General features: G+C 39.1%; 1 protein-coding gene across 3 annotated transcripts in view; it reads left to right on the top strand.

Moving 5' to 3' along the window:
• LOC131068483 (ankyrin repeat domain-containing protein, chloroplastic) overlaps positions 1 to 22,105 on the top strand; it is a 90,113-nt gene extending 68,008 nt beyond the window's left edge. Inside the window, exons 3-8 of one of the 3 annotated variants that reach the window (XM_058003664.2) lie at positions 9,562 to 9,660; positions 9,986 to 10,084; positions 17,439 to 17,537; positions 17,634 to 17,732; positions 21,564 to 21,704; positions 21,855 to 22,105. In XM_058003664.2, coding sequence (XP_057859647.2) covers positions 9,562 to 9,660; positions 9,986 to 10,084; positions 17,439 to 17,537; positions 17,634 to 17,732; positions 21,564 to 21,701 — 534 coding nt within the window. In that variant the 3' untranslated portion in view covers positions 21,702 to 21,704; positions 21,855 to 22,105. The remainder of the gene's footprint in view (positions 1 to 9,561; positions 9,661 to 9,985; positions 10,085 to 17,438; positions 17,538 to 17,633; positions 17,733 to 21,563; positions 21,705 to 21,854) is intronic. The other 2 variants (XM_058003666.2, XM_058003667.2) reach the window with 2 other exon arrangements.
• Positions 22,106 to 26,134: the final 4,029 nt, after the last annotated feature.

Genomic DNA, 26,134 nt, shown 5'->3' on the forward strand with positions numbered 1-26,134 from the left:
TATATTTAATTATAATATAGTCATACCCTAATTCTTGTTCTACTGTACCCTATTATGAAATGTCGTCCAGGGTCCTTGTTCCAAGGTTTGAGATCGAGTGGTTGAATTGTTGGGTTCTCATTTTAGAGACCCAAGTTCAAATCCCCAAAAGTGACGTCAAAGGTGGAATTCTAAGTGGTGACTATTAGTCTACTAGTAATTTCTAAAGTTTTTATCTAATGTTAATTCTCCTAAGGAGCTAAGTATTGTATTCCTTGTAAGATGCTAAGTATTAGTATCAGTTGGTTCAGATGCTTGCTTGAGATATATGTGTAAACTATCGTAAATATATAAAAAAATAACGCCATCCTTGTTCTTGTTTCCCTACCTGCATATCCTGTTAATAGATGACTATGATTGCAACAAAATACAAAAAGGAAATTGAACTCCAATACACAGCAACATGAGGAACTTGGAAGGCTCCTGGTCTCCACACAATGAAGTTTTTATCAATTCTTCTGCCTGGTACAATGAATTTCAATATATGCTTCCTACAATGAAATTGTCAAATTGGCTAATTATATAATTAAGTCAAATAAATGCAACTATTGGTTAAATCATCAATCTGTCCCACTATTGGTTAAATCATCAATCTGTCCCAAAAATACAGGCAATCCACCTAAAATTTGTCTTCACATGATTTTGTAGTTTTTGTATTTTTCAAGATTTCTTAAGTTGATAAACCTCCAATAGTACCAAGGAATCCACTGAGTGATATTTCTTTTTGATTAAGAGAGCTTTTGGAGTTAAATGTGTAAATTTGTTTTGCATCAACATATCGGATCGCACTTAATGATCCATCATCAGGATCAGAACACAACAACTGAATGGATTGCAGGTAGCCTCCAAGCTACAGGGGGCAGGGTGGGAGTTCTCAGGTGCTGGTTTGGAATAGGAAATAGAACAAGGTACAGGTTAGAGTGCAGGAAGACATCCCAACTGCCTCAAGGTTATCAGAAATTCCAGATAGACCTTGCAACTATATCCTAACATATCCTAACTCCACCTTGGGACTATGACGTCCCATATCAGCTCCATGAATGTGCCTTGCCGCCTTCCTGATTCTTCTAAGGATCACCGATCGTGAGAGTTTGAGGGATCCTGTTATCCCATTTGTGTTGAAAATCTTGATAAAGATTTTGATACTTTCGGGTACTTGCATTATGAGTGGCATTTGTTGGATTGTTTCTGACTAAGATGTCTACCTGCTTTAAACCATAGTTGGTGTTGCCCGGAATAATCATTATGTTATGTTGGTATATTATGTTTATGTTGTCGTCGGTAATAATGAGTTACGGCGGTCAGTTAGTTAGCCGACGGGTAGGTAGTTGGAGTCGCGACGGTTGTGTCGCACCCCTTCGGCTGTCATATATTGTACCACCTCCGGGTGTTGGAGTACATGGAATGTTGACGACAGATTATAATATGAACATCTTTTGACATTAATGGAAAGCTACATCCTTTGTAATTGCATTGTGCATTGCTGTTTAGTTTCTGTATTCTTCCTGTTTACCCAGTGAGGTAAACATTTGGCGCCGTTGCCGGGGAGAACTCAGGAACGGAAGACACGGATGGCGCACAGACACAATGGGCCTACTCGTTGGTGAAGTAAACCCGGAGAACCGACGACAACAAATTTTACGAGAATTTCATGAGCGCCAGGATGACGGACGTAGGGAAGACCGACGAAGGACAAATAATCCTTAAATTGTGAAAGGAGAGAAATAAAGAACACTGTTAGAAGCAGAAGAATTATGTTGATTGTATACAAAAGAATGAATTAATAAAGACGTGTTGTGTTTTGATTTATGTGTTGAGAAACATGAAATTGTATCACAATTAATGCCCAATTTACTGAATAAAGACAGAAATAAGAAATTAGAAACCGACGAGTGGGAAGCTGCGCAGAAGGCTTTGATTCTGGAACAACGTGTAGAACGTAGACGGAGGCTGAGGCAACTTGCCGAAGGACGACCTGCCGAAGGGTTGCCCGAAGGGAACCAAGGAGGTGTCACGGAAGGTGCAGAAGCCGAGGGGAATTTCTACGCGTCGCCAGACTACGGTAGAGTGAGAAGCCTTGAAGAGTTTCTGGAGGAAACTAGGTTACGGAGAGAACTAGTTGAAGAGACTCGAGATCGGTTCAAAAACTTATCTCTCACGCCACAAAGGGAGGATCATCGAAGGGAGCCGGGCACAGGTGACGACGAAGCGCCACAAAGGGAGGATCACCGAAGGGAGCCTGGCACGGGTCACGACGAAGGGGAAGTTAACCGCACGGTAGGTATAAGGCAGAACACCGTACCTTCGGTCACCACCACAGGAGACATCAGCGGCATCGGAGGAAGTAACCGCACGGTAGGTACAAGGCAGAACACCGTACCTTTGGTCACCACCACAGGAGGCATCAGCGGCATCGGAGGGAGCAGCACCAGAGGGCAGACACAGCCACAGCCACCTCCAAGTAGACGATTTCCATCAATGGCGACCAAACAGAAGTTACCCAAATTCAACGGGGATAGCAAAGATGATCCCGCACGGCATTGCCGTACATGCGAAACCATCTGGACAGCCAACGGGGTGACTGACCAGGGTGAATGGATGAAGCAGTTCCCCGCCACACTGAGAGGAGTGGCTATTGACTGGTATGCAGACTTGGATAAAACCAGTGTAACTACGTGGGATGAATTGAAGAAAGCATTCGAGAAGGAATTCCGGCTTCTCCGGGATGATAACAAGATAGTTTCCGAAATCTACGGAACAAAGCAAGGAAAGAAGGAGACCGTACGGGCGTACGGGCGCCGACTAAAAGAGTTAGTCGGGAAAATGGAAAGCCAACCGGCCGATGGCTTGAAGAAGAGGTGGTTTGTCAAGGGTTTGAACCCTAAGCTACGACGGAAGATGAAAATTGTGCCTCCAACATCCTACGACGACGCATACAACCGGGCCATGGACCTGGAAAGTGAAAATAAGACGGCCAAAAAGAAGAAGAATAGATCTTCATCATCATCTGAAGATGATGACACATCGGAAGAAGAGAGTAGTAGTGACGAGAAGCCGAGGAAGAAAGTCACAGCCCTTCAAAAAGATATGGAAAGGATGTTAAAAGAATTTAAGACAATGAAGGGGACTACAAGTAAGGACGATGAACTATGGTGCACGGAGTGTAAGGAGAGCGGCCACACGAAAGGTGCCTGTCCCAAGAAGGCATTCTGCGACATCTGCCAGATTATGGGGCATTCTACGAAGGAATGTCCATACAATCTGAAGGCACGTAACCAGCAAGTGCTCTTTGCGCAGGAGCAGCCATCCACATCGGAGGCAAACAATAATGCATCATCTGGAGGATACCGGGACAACAGACGCGGCGGCGGAAGGAATAGCAACAATACCAATAACGGAAGCCGTATCCAGTATGACGCCAAGGGCCGGCCAATTATCCAATGTAGGGCCTGTAATCAGTGGGGGCACTTCGCCCGTGATTGCACGAAGGAAGCCACCCCTCAGCACCTCTGCCGTTGGTGTGGGCCAGGCGACCATGAGGACGCAAATTGCCCGCAGGTAGGGGTTAATCTCCTCAACATTGAGAAGGCTGAGAAGACTCGTGAGAAAGAAGTACTGGCGATCACCCACGCCCAGACGAAAAAAGCCACTTATCCTGACCCCCGTACGGAGAAGGAGAGATTACGGGAGGCAAAGGCCAATATTGAACGTGAGATGACGACCGAACGACGGGACAACGAGGTGGCGAGTACATCATCCCGTATGGAAGCGGAAAATAACATCATTGGGCAAATCTTGCAGATGGAGGTGCCGATAAAGGTAAAAGACCTTCTAGACTCTATGCCACAATTGAGGACTGCCATCCTCACCAATGTGCAAAGCGCCGTAGCGTCGAGTGCACCACAGGTAGGGGTTCCCGCCACCGCATCGTCGAGTGCACCACAGGTAGGGGTTCCCGCCACCGCTACGAAGAGTACACCACAGGTGGAGGTTTCCGTCAGCCCTTCGACTGACCCGATGTTACTAGCCGTGAGCAGTGGTAGACACCCAGCTGTGGTAGAAATGGGTATCCGTGGGACCATTCTGAAGGACACCATTGTGGATGGTGGATCTGGGTGAATGTACTACCAGAAGAAACATGGAAGCTGCTGGGGAAGCCCACCCTGTGGCCACCCACATTCAACCTGGTGGGAGCGGACCAACACGGCATTAAGCCACTCGGCCTGTTGATGGCCCAACAAGTGACGATTGGTACGCAACCATTCTTGTTAGATTTCGTGGTTATTCCCTCGAAGAAGAAAGGCTATGACGCCATCCTGGGGAGAGCGTGGTTGATCAACGCAAGGGTAAACCACAACTGGAAGAAAAATACACTTTCCATGGAGAAGGGAGGGCGGAAATATACCATTGACCTACACACCCAAGATGTTGGCGAAGAGCTCGCCTCTTCCGACTCGGACTCAGAGGACTCTAATAAAGGGGAAGGGGGTCCCAATGAAAGTAAGGGCAAGAACGCGATGGAGCCGAACAGTGAAGGGGTGCTTGAATTGGAGGGATGTTCTGAAGATGAGAGATGCTCACTTAACGGGCTCTTCCATTGGCAGATGGAAGATTACGAAATGTTCCAAAGCTACAGGCTAGAAGTAGAGGAACCAGAGCAACCAACAAAGGTGTACCTGCCGGAATACAAAGAATATTGGAAGGGAGACGCCCCAAACCTTGGCGACGTAGATAATCCGAAGAGTGTTGGCAACAATTGGAACCTTGTGTGGAAGACCGCAGTCTTCAAAATCTTTATTACCCTTCTTCTTCTTATGTACGGGAAGGAGGTCGTGGTCCCTGTAGAATTTGTGGTTCCAGGTCTTTCAATGACCAGTGAAAATAGATTGGCCACCAACGGGTACAAATTGAAACCTTACCACGCGAAGCGCGCAGGGGACCTGAGAGGCCAGACAGACACTCGAGAGTCCGGAGGGGGACCCGAGAGGATGGAAGGGGACCCGAGAGGCCGGGCAAGCAACTCGAGAGGCACGGGACAAAAGTAGGAGACTTTTGGGCGAGAAAAATCGAGAAGGATGAAGGGCGATCCCAGAGACAGGGGACCCGAGCCGAAGACTCTCTAGACAACTTTAAAAAAAAAAATAAAAAAAATTGCACGGTCGTACGATACCGACCGTACGGTCAAAAAAAAAAAAAAGAAAGAAAAGAAAAAAAGAAAAAAAAAAAAAACGAAGGAAAAAAAAAGACCACCGTACGGTGGCCACATAGTGGATACCACCGTGCGGTGGCACCACCAACGGTGGACACCACCGTGCGGTGGCACCACCGAAGGTGGAACCCACCGTGCGGTGGCACCACCGAAGGTGGAACCCATCATGTGGTGGAAGCCACCGTGCGGTGGAAGCCGCCGAAGGCCGCGGGAATATAAACGCTGGCCATCGAAGAGGTTTCTATCACAACGCCGCACATACCGAAGGGAAGGAATACAGCCGCCGAACCCCGCACCACCATGCCACCACGCGGTAAGGGAACCACCGAAGGGAAAACAAAAGCAGCCGAAGGGAAAGAAGAAGGAAGCCACCGTGCGGTGGAAGCCGCGAAGGGCCGTGAAAATAAAGCCGCACACGGAGGGAATAAAATGCACCGCACGAAGCCGCACACGGATGGAATAAAACGCACTGCACGAAGTAAGGAAGAAAGGAATAAAGAAAGCGCAGAAGGATACCGCACGAAGCAAGGAAGAAAGAACACCGCACAACAAGCAAACACCGCACGCTAAGGAAGAAGACACCGAACACGGCCGAAGGCACATTACCGCGCAGCTAGGGAAAGGGACGCACCGCACGGCCAGATCAATACACATAGCCCACGAGCTACCGCAGGGAGTGAAGCGGATGGATGGGGTCGAGGGTTCTTATAGATTGATCCGCCGCTTAGGGAGAGCGGGATTTCGCACAATTCCACACAGCCACGTAAGGGCAAAACGATCGCCACAGGTAGACCAAGTAGCCGCACGATTGGAGGTGGTATGGCGGGACATTATAGTGCCTAAAAAAAAAAAAAAATGACGGATTGAAAAATGATTCGATGACATCTGGAGCCTAGACACTGAAAATATTGGAGTGTAGAAGAAGGGTTTTGACATCATAAAATATCACAGAAATGATGCGCGCCATGGACTTTCGTGGGGTTCTGAAGGTTGTAAATTGGTGTTGGCGGCGGGGGCGCTGCCCCTCAACCCCGCCCTGTACTGCGACAGGGAACGCACCTGGGGCGCTGCCCCAGGACCCTGCGAGGGGCGCTGCCCCTCGACCCCGCGGGGGCGCTGCCCCAAACCCCGCGAGGGGCGCTGCCCCTCGACCCAGCTGGGGGCGTTGCCCCCAGACCCCCAGTTTATTTTTGAGCTACAAAATACCACGGGAAGTGTTGTGCTTGTCCGTACTGTGAGAAAGAAGCCTGCAGCTAAGCATTGGCGGGGAAGAAATAAGCCGTAGAGGGAGACGGATTTGGAGGTTGCAAACAAACAGAGTTTGAGGGAAGGCATTGCAGGTCCGCGCAGTCGTACGACAACAGGGAGTTATTCAGTTCAGTTTTTAGCCTTTGGGGAGTGTGATGGAGGATTTGAGGTGTCTCCTAGTATTTGTGCCAGCGGATTGTGGCCACCTCCAGGCATGACTGGTACGCTTTGAGGAACTCGGAGGATGTCTCGGCTAGACGTGAGGTTGCCGTGGTGGATGCACAGAGGGCTCGGGAGGAGCTGACCACCAGGTTGGAGGCACTAGTCGCGTGAGACTTAGTTCAGCGTACCCAGGAGTTGGATGCCGGGAGAGCAACACGGGTGGCTATCGAGGACAAATTGGCTAGGGAGACAATATCAATTGAGTAGCAGTTGGTGGAAGCTGAGACTGAAAAACGTGTTTTGTAGACAAGTTTGGGTTAGGCACAGGAGGACTGTGATGGCAAAGGAAGCAATATTGGTGAAATCCGCACTTGAGCATCGGCTGGTAGCAGAAAAGGTTTTCAGGCGAGGATGCAGCAAGTGTATAAGATTTGGGCCCGACTAGCGTCAGTAGTTCCTGCCGTTCATCTCTAATTTGTATTAAGTCGTCGGAGTCGACTTCTTTTCTTGGGGGGGATGATGTTGCCCGGAATAATCATTATGTTATGTTGGTATATTATGTTTATGTTGTCATCGGTAATAATGAGTTACGGCGGTCAGTTAGTTAGCCGACGGGTAGGTAGTTGGAGTCGCGACGGTTGTGTCGCACCCCTTCGGCTGTCATATATTGTACCACCTCCGGGTGTTGGAGGACATGGAATGTTGACGACAGATTATAATATGAACATCTTTTGACATTAATGGAAAGCTACATCCTTTGTAATTGCATTGTGCATTGCTGTTTAGTTTCTGTATTCTTCCTGTTTACCCAGTGAGGTAAACAGTTGGAAACTAAGACTCAGCAAAAACTTGCCAGACCCAAAAATCTTGACTCAGCAAAAAACTCAGCAACTTAAAAAATTGCTTAAATCTCTTTAAAACACAATTTTTTTCCAAAATTCAAAGAGAAAATATATCTAGTGAGTCCATAAATGAATACAAAAGTGTTTTCTTTTAAATTTGATTCATTTGAATACAAATTCAGTACAGCATCACATCATCATGTGAAATCCTGATACAATAGTTATCTAGCAACTATTATGAATTTATAATGATTACCTTTGAGAATCATCATCATAATTCATAAACTGCATATTACAACATTTGACATCTTCCTCTTCCCTACTCTAGTGAAAACATGGGGAGGTTCCAATGTTTACACTCTGTCGTAGCTCCTCTCTCAACATTGAAGGATGTGTTTGTGGATTTGATTGGACCAGATCAATGAACACCTCTAATTTGTTGTCTACCTTTCTTTTGCAAAGCTGAAGGTTGTAATATGTATCATATTTTATAATAATAATAATGGCATTTGAATTTTTGATACTCATAGTATGATACTTCATCATTGATCAATCATATTATGATAGTGATAAAGATAATTCCCTCCCAAATCCTCTCGTCGTAATCAAATTTCTTATATGAGAAGAGATCCTATAACTAGTGGGCATCTAGGAGTGGAGATCTCAATAGGGTTGACGGGCAACACCTCTTGTGGGGGTTTTAACTTTGGGGCAATGCCCCCAACAGAGTTGAGGGGCAGCACCCTTTGTGGCAGTCTGCGGGCAATGCCCCTAGTGGGGTCAAGGGGCAGCGCCACTAAGCCCAAATTAGGCCTTTGAAACCACACAAAACTTCTTTTCACACACCATTTCACAATTTTATCACTTAAGAGAGAAATTAGGTATTTGACACAATTTTTAGTCTTTCATGCATTTATAGGGCAAAATTGTGACATTTTTGACTATTTTTGATTATTTTTTTGTTTCACATTTTAATGTGTTTGGCAAGATTTTTTGTCAATTACTCGCCAAAAAAATGGCAAACATGGGAAAAAATCGTTTTATATTTTACTCGGCTAGTACTTGTTGACTTGGGGAGTATACCATTATGCTCTAAACAACTATTTTGTAGCAAAAATGGCTCCTAACTGTAATTGAGCCAAGTTGGGACCCCTTTTCTTTTTGGAAAGGGTACAAACATTCAAAACACCCAGAGGAAGGCTACGCTTCCTTTCTTTCTTCTCTACCTTATAAAGGTTCTCTAAGAATCATTTCCTGCCCTTTGTAGCCAGCTACTAAGGGAAGAGGTACAATTAGCCTTGCATTTTCTTGGTTTGATATGCCAATTAGTTTATACATGAAAATTTTCCAAAATATTCAAGGCATAAATGTTAAGTTATTTGTGTTTTAGAGCTCCTGCAAGATTCTAGAAATTAAAATAGTCAAGGATTACAAAGATATGCAATTTCTAATTTTTTGGAAAACATGTTTCTGAAAATTTGTCCGTGCTCTTGAGATTGCTGCTATGGAGAAAGTTGCTTTACTGTTTATTGTTAATCAATGATTGTAATCACTGCTAAAACTTAAGTTATTTTGAATATACTTTATCATATGCAATCAAATTTTCAGTCCATGCTTACCTATCTTGGGATGTGGCTAAGCTGAAAAAATTATCCATTTTTTGTTGCTTTCAACTTATGAAGTAATCATTGTAATATTTATCCTTAATTATAGGTCACCAAAATCTGTTGTAGCATGTGCCTTCAGAGTAGATGCTATTAATTGAAAATTCTAATTAAATATAAAAACTTTGAGATTTCACAGTTTCACAAATCATTTTATAAGGAGTTTCTCATCTCACGTTCTAACTATGGAGTTATCTACAAACCTGTATAATCTCACCATTCAGTCATGATGGGTCACTAGCTGTTGCCCAAAATGTTGATTTAAGTTCCCCCTTTATGCAATTTACGTCCAAAAGCTTGCTTGTAAAAAATATAAAAACTCTTGAAATTCTCAGATCAAATAGGGCATTGACATAATTTGTAATGTTATGTTAACACACTGGCAAATGCATTTCAGGCAAAATGGATACCTGTGCATACATTTGCAACAGCAGGTCAATCTTATCTTTTGGACTTCCTTTTAATGCATGGTGTTAATGTCAATGTTATTGACAAGGTAATTTCCATTATTCTATATTGATGATACATTATGATTAAGTAATCGTTTGCATATTATTTTTTGAACTTCTACAATGATGAATTGATCATGTGATTTTTTCCATCATCTATCAAATGATTTTTGCCATTATCTACCTTTTATCTCTGGATATATGCCTTGTACAACTGAAGACGAAATGCAACTTTAGTCTTATTTCTATATGCCTTGTCTACCTTTTATCTCTGGATATCTTCAATTTTATTGAGAGCAATTTCAGTTAATGTTATAAGAAATCTTGTGATATTGTCATATTTCGTATGCACTGAGTTGTGATATTTTGTAGGATGGTCAAACTGCCCTTCACAAAGCTATAACTTGCAAGAAAGAAGGCATAGTTAACTACCTTCTTAAAGCAGGAGCGAATGCTTTAGTACGTGATAGGGTATGTATGAAGATATCGGACTGTTCAATTAATAAATGCACAGTTCATAAATTTGGAATATGCTAAAAGCCTTTTATTGTTTTGGTGCATTATTGTATTATCTTGTGTTTGTTAAATGAAAATGTCAACTCATGTTTACAGAAATATTTTATTATTAGTAGTTAATGAAGCAATTAGTAAATGAAGAAGTACAAGTTCACAACTAGAGGGTGTTTTACAGTAAGAAAAGACAGAATTACAAAACCATTTATGTTGAAACTTAGTAGCTTCAGTAAGATAAATGATTGAATGAGAGACTTCATTTATATCTCATTCAATCATCTACCTTATCGATATAACTACAATCTAAATGTAGACCTCATGATTAAATAAATGAACTTGTTATAATCATCTTATATGCATAATCAATCATACTATAATCATATTACCCATGCTGTGATTGTAATAAGATCATACCAGACTTATAACTATCATAGCTATCATATGATAGCATCGATTGATGCTATCATATGATAACTATAATAGTTATCACCTTAATCACATATTATACCGATCGGCTATCTAATGATTATATTTAACATAACCCGATCACTTATCGAATGATTATATTACTTGACGTGCCCCGATTGTTAATCAGTTAACTATACTATTTGACGTGGTTGGCAATCGGTTTAACATGTTAAATAACGTTACCGATAGTTATCGGTATAACACATGGTAATCTTAAGTGAAGCAGTGCCAATGCACCGATCAAGACATGTCTTGATTGGGCATGTCAAAAGACATGACCGGTCAAGGCATGCCTTGATCGGTGGGCTTGGCCTATAAGTATATGTAAATGAAGTGCTGTAGATGCATCAAAATAATTAATGTAATCTTCAGCAACCTGTGACATAAGAAGGAACATAAAACATCAGTAAAAATTAATAATAATATATATAACTTCAGACTTGAACATAAATTTGAATATCATTTACATGGTATCAGAGCCACGCTGATCGAACCTGAGGCATTCAAATTTGAGAAGTTCAAACTGAAGATATAAACATCATATTTCCCATGGCTAATGCTATCAGATTTGAGGACAGACTTGAAGGAGGCGACAATTTCTCAGCATGGAAGTTCAGAATTAAAATGATTCTAATAGAAAATAAGGTTGAATCATTCGTAAAAGTTGAATCTAAAGAATCAGAGAATGAACCTGACAAATCCATATGGATTGAGGGAAATGAAAAGGCCATGAAGATCATAGTCGATGGAGTAAGAAATCACATCATGCCAATAATAACAAAGCATGAGACTGCCTACTATATGTTCAAAGCACTCGAAAGTGCATTTGAGATAAATAATGCAAGTAGAACCCTGGCTCTAAAAAGGGAAATAAATCATATAAGTATGAACAAAGGAGAGTCAATCAATGCATACTTTATGCGGATATCAGCCCTAAGGGATGAACTGGCAACACTTGGATATGAGATCCAGAGCAAAGAGCTAACGCTCATTGCTCTAGATGGGTTGCCTAGTACATGGGAGACATTTGTCCAAGGCATTAGTGCAAGAGCTAAATATCCGAAATTTGATAGGCTAAGAGCAGATTGTCTTCAAGAGGAGTCAAGGCTAAATAAGAAGGGGATCAAACAAAAGAACATAGATGAAGATCTCCATGTTCTAAATACCAACTCCAACAAGAAAAACAAGAAGAAACATTTCAAGAAGAGAAAGAACCGACATGAGAAAAGGTCATCTAAAAGAGACAACTCTCACATTCAGTGCTTAAGGTGTGATCAATATGGACACTATGCAACAAGATGTCCGGATAGAATCAAACAACAAGCTACATTTGCAAAAGTTAAAAGAGAAGAATATGACTCCGAAAAGCATGTATTCTACTCTGCCCTCTCCAGTCAAGTATCCAATAATACTAACACCTAGATCATTGACAGTGGGTCTTCAAGACACATCACTGGGTATAGAGAAGTATTGGATTCCATGGTAGAAGAAACTGATGAGGAAGTAACCATTGGTGATGACCCTGCACATCCAGTGAAAGGCGTCGGTACCTGCACCATTAAGCTGAAGACAGGCATGTCTCTTTAACTCACTGGAGTCCTATTCGTTCCTGGCATCAAGAGGAACTTAATCTCCATATCTGCACTTGAAGATGATGGGTACAGAATAACATTCATGAATGGTAAAGTTCTAGTATGGCCACAAAACTCTTCCATCAAGAAGGCTACAACCCTAGGACATAGAAAAGGCTATTTATACGAGGTATGTACAGAATCTAACCTAGCCCTAATTCATGAGATTATAGATTCAAATGAAATTTGGCATAGAAGATTAGGTCATTTAAACTTTCGTGCTTTATGTTCAATGGAAAAATTAGTAATTGGCTTGCCTAAGTTAAAACAATACCATTCTGGTACATGTAAGGGGTGTGCCCTAGGCAAAAATACTAAGAGTTCCTTTTAGAATAGTTCTAAGAAAACAAGCAATGTTTTAGAGCTAGTTCACTCTGACCTATGTGGGCCAATGTCTGTACCATCATTAGGGGGGTGCCTTTACTATGCAATATTCATTGATGACTTCTCCAGGACGACCTGGATCTATTTTCTTAAACGTAAAGAATCTGAAGAGATTCTCAAGAGATTTAAGGAATTCAAATCCCTCTCTAAAAATTCTTCTGGAAGGAGAATAAAAACCTTAAGGACTGATAATGGGAGGGAATACACCTCAGACATTTTTAGAGAATTTTGTAAAGATGCTGGGATTAAGAGGGAGTTCACTGTCCCTTACAACCCCCAACAAAATGGGGTTGCTGAGAGAAAAAATAGAACCATTGTAGAGGCAGCCAAAGCCATGCTTCTTGATCAAAACTTAGAAACTCATCTTTGGGTAGAAGCCTCCAACACTGCTGTATACATACAAAATAGATGCCCTCACTCCCACATTGAAGATAAAACTCCTGAAGAAGTCTTTACAGGTATAAAACCTGATATCACTCACTTTAGGATATTTGGATGCCCTGTCTACTTTCATATACCTAAAGAGAAAAGAACAAAACTAGAACCCTCTGGAAGAAAAGGAATATTTGTTGGATATAGTGAAACCTCTAAAGCCTACAAAATATTTGTGCCTGGACATAGCAATTTTAAACTTAGTAGAGATTTAATATTTGAAGAAGACATAGCCTTCAAAAGAGCCAAATACTCTATTGAGTCAAAAATCTATGTTCCATCTTCAGACATAGAAGAGGATTCCACTCCTGAGATTCAGAGGGAGTGCCCAGAAGAAAATAAAGAACAAATTCCTCCCCAAGAAATCACTGAGAAAAGACCTATGTGGGTTCACAAAACAATGGAAGATGCAAGGGACTTTGCAGCTCCTTTAGGGACCTTTAGAGAAAGTAAGAGGCCCCGAAGATTCACTAGCTATGTAGCCCTAATGAATGATCTCTCTAAATCAGAACCTTCTAGTGTACCAGAAGCTCTTAAATATCAAGTTTGGAGAGATGCCATGTCAGAAGAATATAAATCCATCCTCAACAATGATGTATGGGAAATTGTTCCTAGGCCAAAAGGGAAATCCGTTGTCTCATCCAAGTGGCTATTCAAAATCAAACATGCTGCAGATGGTAGCATAGAGAAACATAAAGCCAGATTTGTTGCCCGGGGGTTCTCTCAGAAAGAAGGAATAGACTATGATGAGACGTTTGCTCCAGTTGTTAGATACACCACTATCAGGACAGTATTGGCCATTGCAACAGCCAAAGGTTGGAAGGTCCATCAAATGGATGTGAAAACTGCTTTCTTGAATGGTGAAATTGAGGTGGAAGTCTACTTAGAACAACCAGAAGGGTTTGAGATCCACAATACAGAGACACATGTGCGCAAATTAAAGAAAGCTCTATATGGTCTAAAACAGGCTACTAGGGCCTGGTATGAAAGAATTGGCAGCTATCTGCTAGGATTGGAATTCTTAAAGAATGATGCAGATCCAAATCTTTACTTCAAGAAAGTCAAAAGTGACATGTTGATATTAATCTTATATGTTGATGATCTTCTGATTACAGGAGAAAATCACCTTATTGGTCAATGTAAGACCTTGAAAAGGAGTTTGATATGAAGGATTTAGGCCTTCTACATTACTTCCTTGGATTAGAGGTATGGCAAAACTCTAATAGCATTATACTTAATCAAGGAAAATACACCTTAGACATATTGAAGAGATTTGGTATGATGAACTGCAGACCCATGACTTCTCCCATGGAAACTAATCTTCACAAACTGAAGGGGGCAGCAACAGATTCCCCATTGGTAGATCCTACGCTCTACAGACAGATGATTGGATCATTAATGTACTTGGTCAATACTAGACCTGATATCTGCTATCCAGTAAATGCCTTAAGTCAATTCATGTGTGAACCTAAGGAGATTCATCTTATGGCAGTAAAACATATAATGAGATACCTTCAAGGTACTCTCAACTATGTACCCAAGTATGAGAATATTGACTTGAATCTTCATGGATTCATTGATTCAGATTGGGCTGGAAGTGTGACTAACAGGAAAAGCACTGCAGGGTGCTGCTTCAGCTTGGGTTCAACCATGATATCTTGGATTAGCAGGAAATAGTCTTCAGTAGCTCAGAGCTCTACAGAGGCCGAATATATCGCAACTTCCATGGCTGCACAAGAAGCTGTATGGCTACGAAAGCTACTTGTGGGATTATTCGGAGAACCAATGAAGCCTACTATAATTCATTGTGACAATCAAAGTTGTATAAAACTCTCCGTGAACCCTGTATTTCATGATAGATCCAAACACATTGAGATCCCTTATCACTATGTGAGAGATATGGTGGATAGGAATGTGATTCAGTTGCAGTATATCACTACAGGAGACCAGACAACAGCCATACTAACCAAACCTCTAGCCAGAGTGAAAGTTGAACACTTCAGAAAAGGTCTTGGTATGATTGAGTTATAATCAGTTTTTGTAATCTGTACTAATATATGAGATGTTTAATGTGTAAACTTCTTTTGTCATGTTATGACTTTATGGGCTCCACCCCCTGTGTACATTTCTAAAAGGTGATGATCTTTTAGACTATGAACACTTGTATTAAACATTATGAGGTGACGATCTTGTAATGTTGATATCATGCTGACTTGATATCACTCTGACCCATGGATGTGCCATGATATGTTATGGTAGACATAATGTAACATAATGTCAGTGCACATACCATAACCTGGATATAAGGGAATTTAACATTCTCAAGTATTTTATATCCAAGGTATCGTGTGTTATGCGATACTAATATCACGTGTTATGTGATATCTATATCACGAGATGATGTGATATATCCCAGTGTTACTCATTACGTGATGCATCATGTCACAAGCATATATGATATGATCCTTTGTATTACGAAGTCGTGCAATACATTTTATTATGAGAAATATGATGCTTATTTTTCATAGGTCTCCAGTTATCTTCCCTAGCTAAGAGGGAGTGTTGAAACTTAGTAGCTTCAGTAAGATAAATGATTGAATGAGAGACTTCATTTATCTCTCATTCAATCATCTACCCTATTGATATAACTACAATCTAAATGTAGACCTCATGACTAAATAAACGAACTTGTTATAATCATCTTATATGCATAATCGATCATACTATAATCATATTACCCATGCTGTGATTGTAATAAGATCAGACCAGACTTATAACCATCATAGCTATCATATGATAGCATCGATTGATGCTATCATATGATAACTATAATAGTTATCACCTTAATCGCATATTATACCGATCGGCTATCTGATGATTATATTTAACATAACCCGATCACTTATTGAATGATTATATTACTTGACGTGCCCCGATTGTTAATCAGTTAACTATACTATTTGACGTGGCTGGCAATCGGTTTAACATGTTAAATAACGTGACCGATAGTTATCAGTATAACACATGGTAATCTTAAGTGAAGCGGTGCCAATGCACCGATCAAGGACATGTCAAAAGGCATGAGCGGTCAAGGCATGCCTTGATCGGTGGGCTTGGCCTATAAGTATATGCAAATGAAGTGCTGTAGATGCATCGAAATAATTAATGTAATCTTCAGCAACCTGTGACATAAGAAGGAACAGAAAACATCAGTAAAAAATAATAATAATATATATAACTTCAGACTTGAACATAAATTTGAATATCATTTACAATCTAGTTTAAAATTTCTGTCTATGTTGAACACGTCCTGATATACACGATTACTTAATGGACAACTTTTGTCTACTTGACCATTACATGATTTTGGAAAGCTAGGAGCGCCCAAAAGAACATTTGCTGGTGCTGAATGATTTGGCCATTTTAACAAATGTTTACAGATTTAGTGGGTACATACAGATAGTTCTTTTATGGTTCTTCACTGGCATTTAATTATTGGGCATATTGATGAAGTATTTTGAAAAGATTAGGAACAATTGCAAACAAGTAGCATCTAATATCAGAGTAGATTTTGTCCATTAGTCTGAAATGTATGCTTAATGTGTGAGGAGGGTTAGATATTTCCATCACAAGTTGAACTGTTTATTTTTTGATTAATTAGTGGGAGATCTATACTGCTCCTTCCCCTTCAGCCTAGGAAAATATCATTTACAAAAAAATGATCATAAGGGTCAGATATATATTTGTTTACATTATAGCTACATGAGCTACATGAACGAAAGATCAAAATATTGAATGACCATTAACTAAAACTAGAGCAAGCAACTGAAACAAAAAAGCCAGAGAAACTGGCTACCAAACTTGGCCACAAGGGAGTACCAAAAAGTACCCCTGCTGCCACCAAAAAGGAACATCAGGAATGGAGTCTAACAGACTCTCCATCTATCCATGCTACTATCTCCATCCAAATTCCAGCCTGCAAGGTTCTGCACTTCCACAACATTCATGTCTTCTCTACCCAAACCAGAAGAGGGACTTGAGTCAAGGTGTCCAAGGCCGGGAACTTCACACCATGAAATATAATGCTACTATGGAATTATGACATTCCTTTATCGACTTACTTTTCTGTTTTATTGCATATATGATGACGACCAAGAATGTCATCCACAATGTGTTTGTTATCTGATAGAATTGATCCCCTACTACCAAATATTATTCTTCCTTCCTTCGTACTTTTATTGCTTCCCACTTCAGCTACAGCAAGTGTTGTCATTGATTTTAATTGTGCCCTCGGCTCAGTTTTTTCTTCCTATAAATGCACCTTTTAGTTAGTGCCATGTCTCTGTAATGCTGTGAATATCCTTTATATTTTTAACCTTTATTTTGGTTAATTGCAGGATGGTGCTACATTGATACATTATGCAGTTGAAGTTGCTGCAATTCAAATAATCAAGCATTTGATCCTTTACAAGGTGGATATTGATGCCCCTGACAATGTGAGCATTCTACCTTAAGAAACTCGAACCACTGAAGTCCATTACTAAAAGTTCTACTGTTAGTGTTTTATTTTAATGCTTTATTGTACTTTGCAGTATGGATGGACTCCTCTACATCTTGCAGTTCAGAGTAGAAGAACAGATGTAGTGAGGCTTCTGCTGATTAAAGGTGCTAACAACAACATACGAAACAAGGTATTTTCCAGCCATTTCCCCAGTTAATTCACTTTCTTTAATTCCATCATCTTTTTAGTTTCAATGGACAAGTGTGCAGAAGTGTTAGAAATTAGGATCTTAGGATACTAACCATTATAAACAAAATATAAAATAAATGAAATGAGAATCATACATACATAATGTTAACACATTATACAAGATATACATGGGGAAAACCCTTTCGGAAAATACCCCAAAAGGCATCATTTTATTAAAACACTTACAAAATATAGTCTATAACAAGATAGACTTGACCCTGGGGATACTCCACATACTTTCACATGACCAATAATACCTCTTGTGCATAGTGATACAATTCACTATAAATCTCCAAGTTCACATATTCTCAAATGAGGGAGAACCTCCTTAAATATTGGAAGAAGGGTAGCTTCACTAGTCACACCTTTTCTAATAACCCCCATTCATAAATAATTAATAATCTAATAGTTATTAGATTGTAATTATTTCAAATGGGGTATCCTTAATAAAACATATAATAAATAAGATTCTATAACCTTATATTAGAACAATATATAAATGTTTTAAGGGTATTGATCCCTAGAAACATTATGTTCTAACAAGAAGCTGTTATTTCAAATCTAACTAGCCCTCAATGGGAAGGTTTGCTCTTTGTAAATAAAACAGTATCAATAGCTAGCTTCTCATAGAGTTTAGTGTATCTATAAATGTTGCCTAGGAAGTTTGATGGATGCACCTGTCCTAGTGTCCAAATCTTAGGCCTCTATTGGTTTATTTGTCTGTGGGGTGCAAATGGATAAATATGTTTGTATGAAGTAACACATAAGCTTATGTTAGTGATATGTATATGTAAGTTGGCTAGGCATATTAGTCAGGAATTATATATACAGATACCGAGTGCTAATATTCCAGTGGATGTGGATTTAAGACATAAAAAGAGTAAGGTAGAATGGGGGATAAGTTGTTTGTAACGTGTCTTGGCCAATGTAGACGAATTTTGGATGCCTTAAGGTTATGTTGTCTAAAACTACATATTGTAAATTGGAATTAGTTATCTCTAAGGAATGGGGCTAAACTACATGTTAGTTATACCAAGAGCTAATAACAGTGGATGGCGTTTACTTGACATATAAAAAGTTTTAAGATAGAATGATGGATATGGGATGCTTCTACATAATATGGTTAAACTACATATTGTTAATTGGAATTAGTTCCTCTATGTAATGCAGCTAAACTACATAGAAGACTGAAACTAGTTTTCTACTTAAAAGAATGTAGACTGATTGACCCATAAGTATGTTGGGACGGTCAACAAATTAGAATGAATTCGCATGAAATTTATGTTATAGGAGTGGAGCATGTGAGGATGATGTGTACAGTGCAACGCAAAGTTGTAAGAAATGTGAGAGACAACCAGTTATTAGTCTGTGTAAAACTGCATTGTTCATTACTCCTTTTGGTCTTGGACATTGTAGATGTTGAATACATCAATCGTTGGACAAATTCTGATATAAATTCTTATCACTACATTTCTTTCGGAAACTCTAATGTTTTGGGTAGTCAACTAGGTTGTGCTCAAGTGGTATTTGAGGAATACATGCTGAAGCCCCAGATTCAAATCCCTTGAAGACATGTCTATTAATTATATATAATGTCCAATTCCAAGATGTGGTGTGCTTAATCAGTTGGATGCCATGTGCAAATCATGGATGATTTTGATACTAGATGTCCCGTTGTTGTGGCATGGTTAAAAGAGACTCACATTGCAGCCTCATTTTCCTGTAGTGGATTTGCACCCTGGAATACAAATCCACAATTTATTTTGCAAAATTTGCATTTCTATTTGCCAAATCCTCATGAAATGTTTTCCTTTGGACCTCCAACCTTTTCTATTCAATTTCATGCTGGGGAAATAATTTCTGCACAATCCACTTTTGTTTGGGGATTTTTGGTCAACAATTCTCCAACCACTTCTCTCTCGCTGGCTCAGCTTGTCTACCCAACAGAAGAAAATAAAGGCATGGGATAGAAAAAGTATAAATCCTGAAATCTGAAAAAATACTTCACTTTTCTGTGCCCAAAAAATAGAAAAAATATTTTTATTGACTTTCCTATTGTTCACCAAGTGATAATACATGCTTCAAGCTGTGAAATCTATTAAAACTTGTATAATAAAAAAGTCTGGCCAAAACCTATTGTTTTCCTCTTTGTTTCAAACATGCTAGTCATATGAAAGAATGAAGATGTTTCTTTGTTTTTGTGCTTCAAGGGCACTAGGTTTTGAGAAGGTAGGGTACCATGCTTGCAGCCCCACATTGGTGTTTGATTTTTATTATTCCCGTTTCTGTATTCTAGAGGGAAATGTTCTTATACCTGTACTTCATTTGAACACCAGAAACATTTCCATATATGCAAATATCTCATGCAATTTTTTTGGCCCCCAGAAATATTTCCTTGGAAAATTCCTTGCTATTCTGTTCTGAACACCATTTCAGGTTTTCCAAAGCCATTTGTGCGCATGAGTAATGGGGACAGGATGCAAATCGTTTTGGTTCTGGTTTGTATTAATAGGTTCTTAACAAATCCATTAATGTCAATGCAAATGTAATATAGTGGACTGCGTCCATGTTACAATGCAATATTGTTCAGCTCATTTTAGGCTGCAACAAGATCTGGAAACCGTTTACACCAATTTTTCAAGGACAGAAGACAATGATGCACAAAAGATGTTTTTGTTGATGCAAATTACATTTCACGGCAACCATATAATATAAAATCCTAAACGCCTAGATACCAGATATAGCAATTGGAGAAGGCAAGTATGTCTGTACAGTCATTTCAATTCTCAGTTTAATCTTTCAGAAACTGACAACGTCAATAAAGATTATAATGATCAATCAGTTATCTGAGTGTCCCATTTGATAGCTTTTGATTTGACTATTTGTCTATGAGATTATTTGTACCTCTTCCCTTGCTGTTGCCTGCATATTACTTTTATTCGTTCATGTGTTTTATTTAGCTATGAAAATCATCAGGTTTATTACATACTAAGAAATTTATTGACATTCTTTTCTTTCTAGTTTTATGTAAACTTTTAGCAATGCAAAAATAATTGGATACAAAAGTTATGGCAATGCACTACAATAGCAAATTTCTTTTGTGTTTTCCCCAGATGTAAGTTTTTGTGTTACATAATAAAAAAGTTGTGATCATTGGATCTACTCTCTGCACAACTACATAGTTTCGTTTACTTTGATTAGGTTAACTTAATGTTTCTTTCCAGTCACCATTGCGATAATGACTAGCACATTAGCTTGTTCGGTATTTGCCACATGAATATTTTCTCGGACTTTACTGATTATTTCTTTTCTAATCTCCATGTAAATGTTTTTAAAGCTCTTTACTATAGCTAATGTTTTTATCCAATCACAATTGCACCAGTTTCCAATCCAAGTTGATTGTTATTTTCTGGCACAGGTAGTTGTCTCGGTTTGTTGATTTTCTTTTGTCCATGCCGTTCTAAAATCATTACAAGCTATTTACTAAATGTTTTATCTCTTCATAACATGATACATAATGATTCATGCTTGCACTTTTACATTGGGAACGTGAACTATGCATAGTTTCTATACATTTAATGGGTCTGTTAGAAGTATCCCCATTTTTTTGAAGAGCTCAATTTGTATTGATCTAATGATTACTAGTTCTATTGTGACATTCTACACTTACTCAAATCCATGCATTCTGCCAATAGTCATGTTTATGACAAGGGGAACTGTTTTGAAAATCATGTATCCATAACGTAGATGGTTGATTTCTGAATTATTTCAGGATGGAAATACACCTTTGGATCTATGTTTACACTCGGGGCAAGATATGAGAACATTTGAACTCATAAGGTTACTGAAAACATTACCAAAGAAAAGTGAAACATTACCAAACAGTATTCCGTCTCAGATTCTAAGGTGACGGGTATGTGAGAAAATTTTGTTGCTTGTCATTGTTATTCCATAGCAATTTCCTTTAAACACTGGAAAGATGTGTCATTATATTGAACTTTGATAGTAGTGTTGTTCGGCTTCTTCCCAAACTTAATTCCCATTTCTGTTGCAATGTAAGCAGATACCTTGCTTTTTTTGGGTTCCATCCTATTTTGGAAATCTTCTGCAGAGCTCGGTTTTACAACGTTTTCCATGGACATAAATAATGTTGCTTTCTAATGTTTTCTGTTATGTAAATAATTTGTTCATTATGATAGCAAGTCGTGGGAGATAATGAAGCAAATTAACAGGTTTAGCTCTCTTGGGATGATCTGAGAAGATGGTTATTTGTCTAAATAGAGATTGGGCCACAAAATAATTTTCATTTTCCTATGGGTGTTCCTGTGCTGTTTTGTTTTGGTAAATACTTTTGCAACCAGAATTGCTTAGCTAGTTTTACTAGTCGTACTCGTGAATTAAGTATTTTTTCTATGTAAAATAAATATTTATCTTTTACAAAGTTTATACGTAAATTGTGTAAAAGAATATTAAAAAAATGAATTATTAACAATCTGATTGGCTGTAGAGTTTCACCTCTTATTGCAGCTTTCACGTTGTTCAAGAAATATAATAATGATTGGTGTACAATTCTAACCTATTCACAGTAGGAACACATTGCATATAATTAGTATACATATTTAAACCATAACAAGAGGTTGAGTTGTAACAGACAGCAAATACCTTTGTATGACACATGCATATTGGGTATAATTTATAACCCATTAATAAAGATTTCTCGTTATACATTATATTCAGTACAAGTTCAGAGCTAATGATGGCAGATGTTCATTCAACGTTTGCATTTATATGGCTGTGACAGCTTACGATAAAGGAACCTAAATTTCAAGGAAGATATTTGATTGTATTCTACTGTTTAAAATTAGCAAACGTGGCCATCAAATTTTACCACAAATGTCTGCATGTTGGGTAGTCGAGGCTGTAAAATGATGGCCATTACTTTTGTGAGAGTTGTGCTAGAAAGGGGAACTTCTTTATGTGTCAAGTAATATATAAGGGTTGCAATTACAGGAAAGGTTAGACTTCTAGTTGCACAGCTGAGAACTGGTTCTCATTATCTTATATGTAAGACAGGTAGATGGGTAGTCCCCAATGAAGAGTGGGAAGAAAGAACTTGTCTTTTCTGAAGTAAAGGGGTGGTTGAAATTGAATGGCACTATATCTTTGATTGTGCTGCATATGAGGATATTTCTATACAATATGAAAACAATTTGAAAGTGAGTAGTCTAAATGAACTATTTGAGGAGGCAAGACTTTGCAAAACTGCAGGTTTCTTGATCAAGATCCACAACATAAGAGCCGACATTGAAAGGAACTTGAAAATTGTTAAAGATGTAACTCTTGATCTTATAGAGTGATGATCTTGTGGACATCATTAAGATTCATTCATTCATTCCGATAAAAGAGAAGTGCAACACACATTCACTATCATCATTAAGTAGTTGAGGCCAACATTGACATCCTTGCAATAGACTTTGAAAAACAAAATGAGGAACAAAAACTAAACTCTATTGTGTGGAACCTCAATCACACACCCAACAATTGTCTTTTAGATTTTTTCATGCAAGGGCAATGAAGTTAGACACCTTCACCACTTATAGTGTGTAGTCAACTACACCCACAACCTAAACATCCATTTTAAATAGTTTCAACAAGTTATTTTTTCACTGCCTAAGATGAAGAATAGACGACTTTGTCTAGCCTCAAGGTTACACGAGCTTGAAAAAGGCAAATTGATCACATGGGTACCACAACTTCGTAATGGTACTAAATGGGGAGCATAATCGTGTAGACACCTTACTATCCTCTTTAAGTTGTGGTATGCACACCGTGATATCCCCATCCAAACTCAAATACATGGCATTAACTTAAGAAAGGTCCTTGTATTATCTTTATAAATAACGATGACAATCTATAAGATAAACCAGATTGTGATTGTAATGAACAAAATAATATCTAAGATCAATAGATTTAAGTTTACAAGGGAATTGACTGAGGCAAGTATCGATTAATGTTAATGATATGAAAACAACTTAAGCAATATCTATTGAGATAGAGGATGATCGATAGAAATCTGCATTGTCTATCATAATGAGGATTGGTCCAAGAAACCAAAGAACACAAGCATCACTAGTCACTAATAGACTGATTACTATGGAGGCAATATCGTCGATCAATGAATAAGGAACTAGTAATGAAGAACGATAGCTCAATTTATAAGTAATCAATGATCCTCGATATGCAACAGGACGGTATGCACATCAGTAAATCAACCAAGAAGGAAGATAACCATTCATATATTGTTAATAATCATTGACAACATCAATATCGCTCTGATTGATAATGGATTAATTAATCATCCTCCCAGCAACATAATCGATTAACATATCAATTGTTTACTGACATAATGATATAAATGACTTAATTTGTACTTTGGTTAATCACTCATCATATTCGAATTAAGGATAATAGAAAATCATTCGATACTAATCATATTCAATCCCAACAGCATCGATGATAATAATAAAGTGCGATTTGGCTAACAAATCAGTGATGAAGAGGCATGTTTTGTAAAGGATGTAATCCTTAGAATAAACGGACATTTGCTGAAATAATGCCTCTCCCACAATATAAAGAAACAATGAAAATCAGTCCAAGGGGGCATCGAAGGAAAAGGCAAGACATAATATTAGGAGGAACCCTAAACTGGTCTGAACATTACCATCGAACAGCCAAGACAAATAGGAAATAATATTAAGTAAGGAATGACGCCTGCTCAACATTGTTATTGAACCATTGGAGACAAGAAATAATATAAAATGGAACCCAGTTTCTGTTGGAATCAGGGATCACTGAGAGGGGGGGTGAATCAATGATCTACCGGTTACCACCGGAAGCAAATACTTGAAACTGAAATGCAGAAACACACTGGATTTTTACGTGGAAACCCAATTGGGAAAAACCACAGTGGGATTTGAACCCACAATATTATTCCACTATGGCCAGTAGAAAAACAAAATTACAATATGGGAATGCACAGGAGTTAAGGCACACTGCCTAGGGCTCATTGCTCAATTACAATAACCCGGAAGACTACAACCCTTAGGGAAGTTTCACTGACTTACAAGATAGTTACAGCGATGAATTACAATGAATGAACTCTGAAATAGCATCTACAATGCTTGGATGAGTTCCGGTTAAATGCTGAATATATTGACTGGATCACCTTCTCTGTTCTGCCCTGTTCACTGTCTCAGTCAGATATCGATTCAAGAATGCGCACGTGAAATTGCGCCAAAATGGATTCTCGATCACCACTCGTTAGCATACAATCACATCATACATAAAAAAGATCATCCACACCAAACTTATATACTGGCAAACCGAAAAATAGATCATTTACCATGTCGGCCTGCAAGTGTAACGTGTAGTCACATGTCGGCTTGATCGGATCACAAAAGATAATTGCGGATCACCAAAACAATAATAAAATGATGTGTCTATGTTGGCCCATTCAACAAAAACACGATTTGATGCACCACAATCACTGGAAAGCTTCCGGACCCAAAAATGCTTCATTCTTCCTAAAATACCGGTTAATTAGCTATTGGTTAACACCTGCTTCTTGATAAGAAGAATTATGACCATCAGATCAAATCTCTATGAAGAGTTGCCATCAATGACAACCCTAAACCAATAACCAGCCATTGAAAACCACCAGAAACCACCAGAAACCACTAGATGAGTGTCAATTGCCAACAATCTCCCCCTTTGGCATTGATGGCAACACTCATGAAAAATGGCTAAGTGTTGAGTACTGTATATCGGTTCAAAAGAATCAAAAGAATTTCTAAGGCTCCTCCTTAGACACAGAATTCCACTTCTTCAATATTGTACATTTTTCACCGTTCCTCTCCCCCTTTGACAACAATGCCAAAGATGGGGTGCTACCCAAAACTTATATACAAATGACAACTACTTTACAGATACTTGAAGATGTTAGCATAAATAGTTTTTAAAAATCCTAGGTGAGTATCCCACCCACTCTTCAAGTTATCTAAAACTGTGGTGAAGACACTAAATACAGTGGCATGAATCTCTAATTCCCTTAGGTCAAATGACACAGGCCGGGTCATCTCCTTCATACAATCTGCCTTATTACTCAACATGGTGTCCAATCGAGGGGCAATCAGGTTCCGGAGTTTACCTACTTTTCTCAAAATTTTGTCCTTGTCTGCTTGGAGGGTTGAGATCTGATCATTTAGAGCTATAATCCGCCCTTCAACACTTCTGGTTAAAGTTACATTTGGATCAAAAGACGGTGAAATGCTAGCAAGCTTGCCC

Source organism: Cryptomeria japonica, chromosome 3 (assembly GCF_030272615.1).
Source record: "Cryptomeria japonica chromosome 3, Sugi_1.0, whole genome shotgun sequence".
Lineage (NCBI taxonomy): Eukaryota > Viridiplantae > Streptophyta > Pinopsida > Cupressales > Cupressaceae > Cryptomeria > Cryptomeria japonica.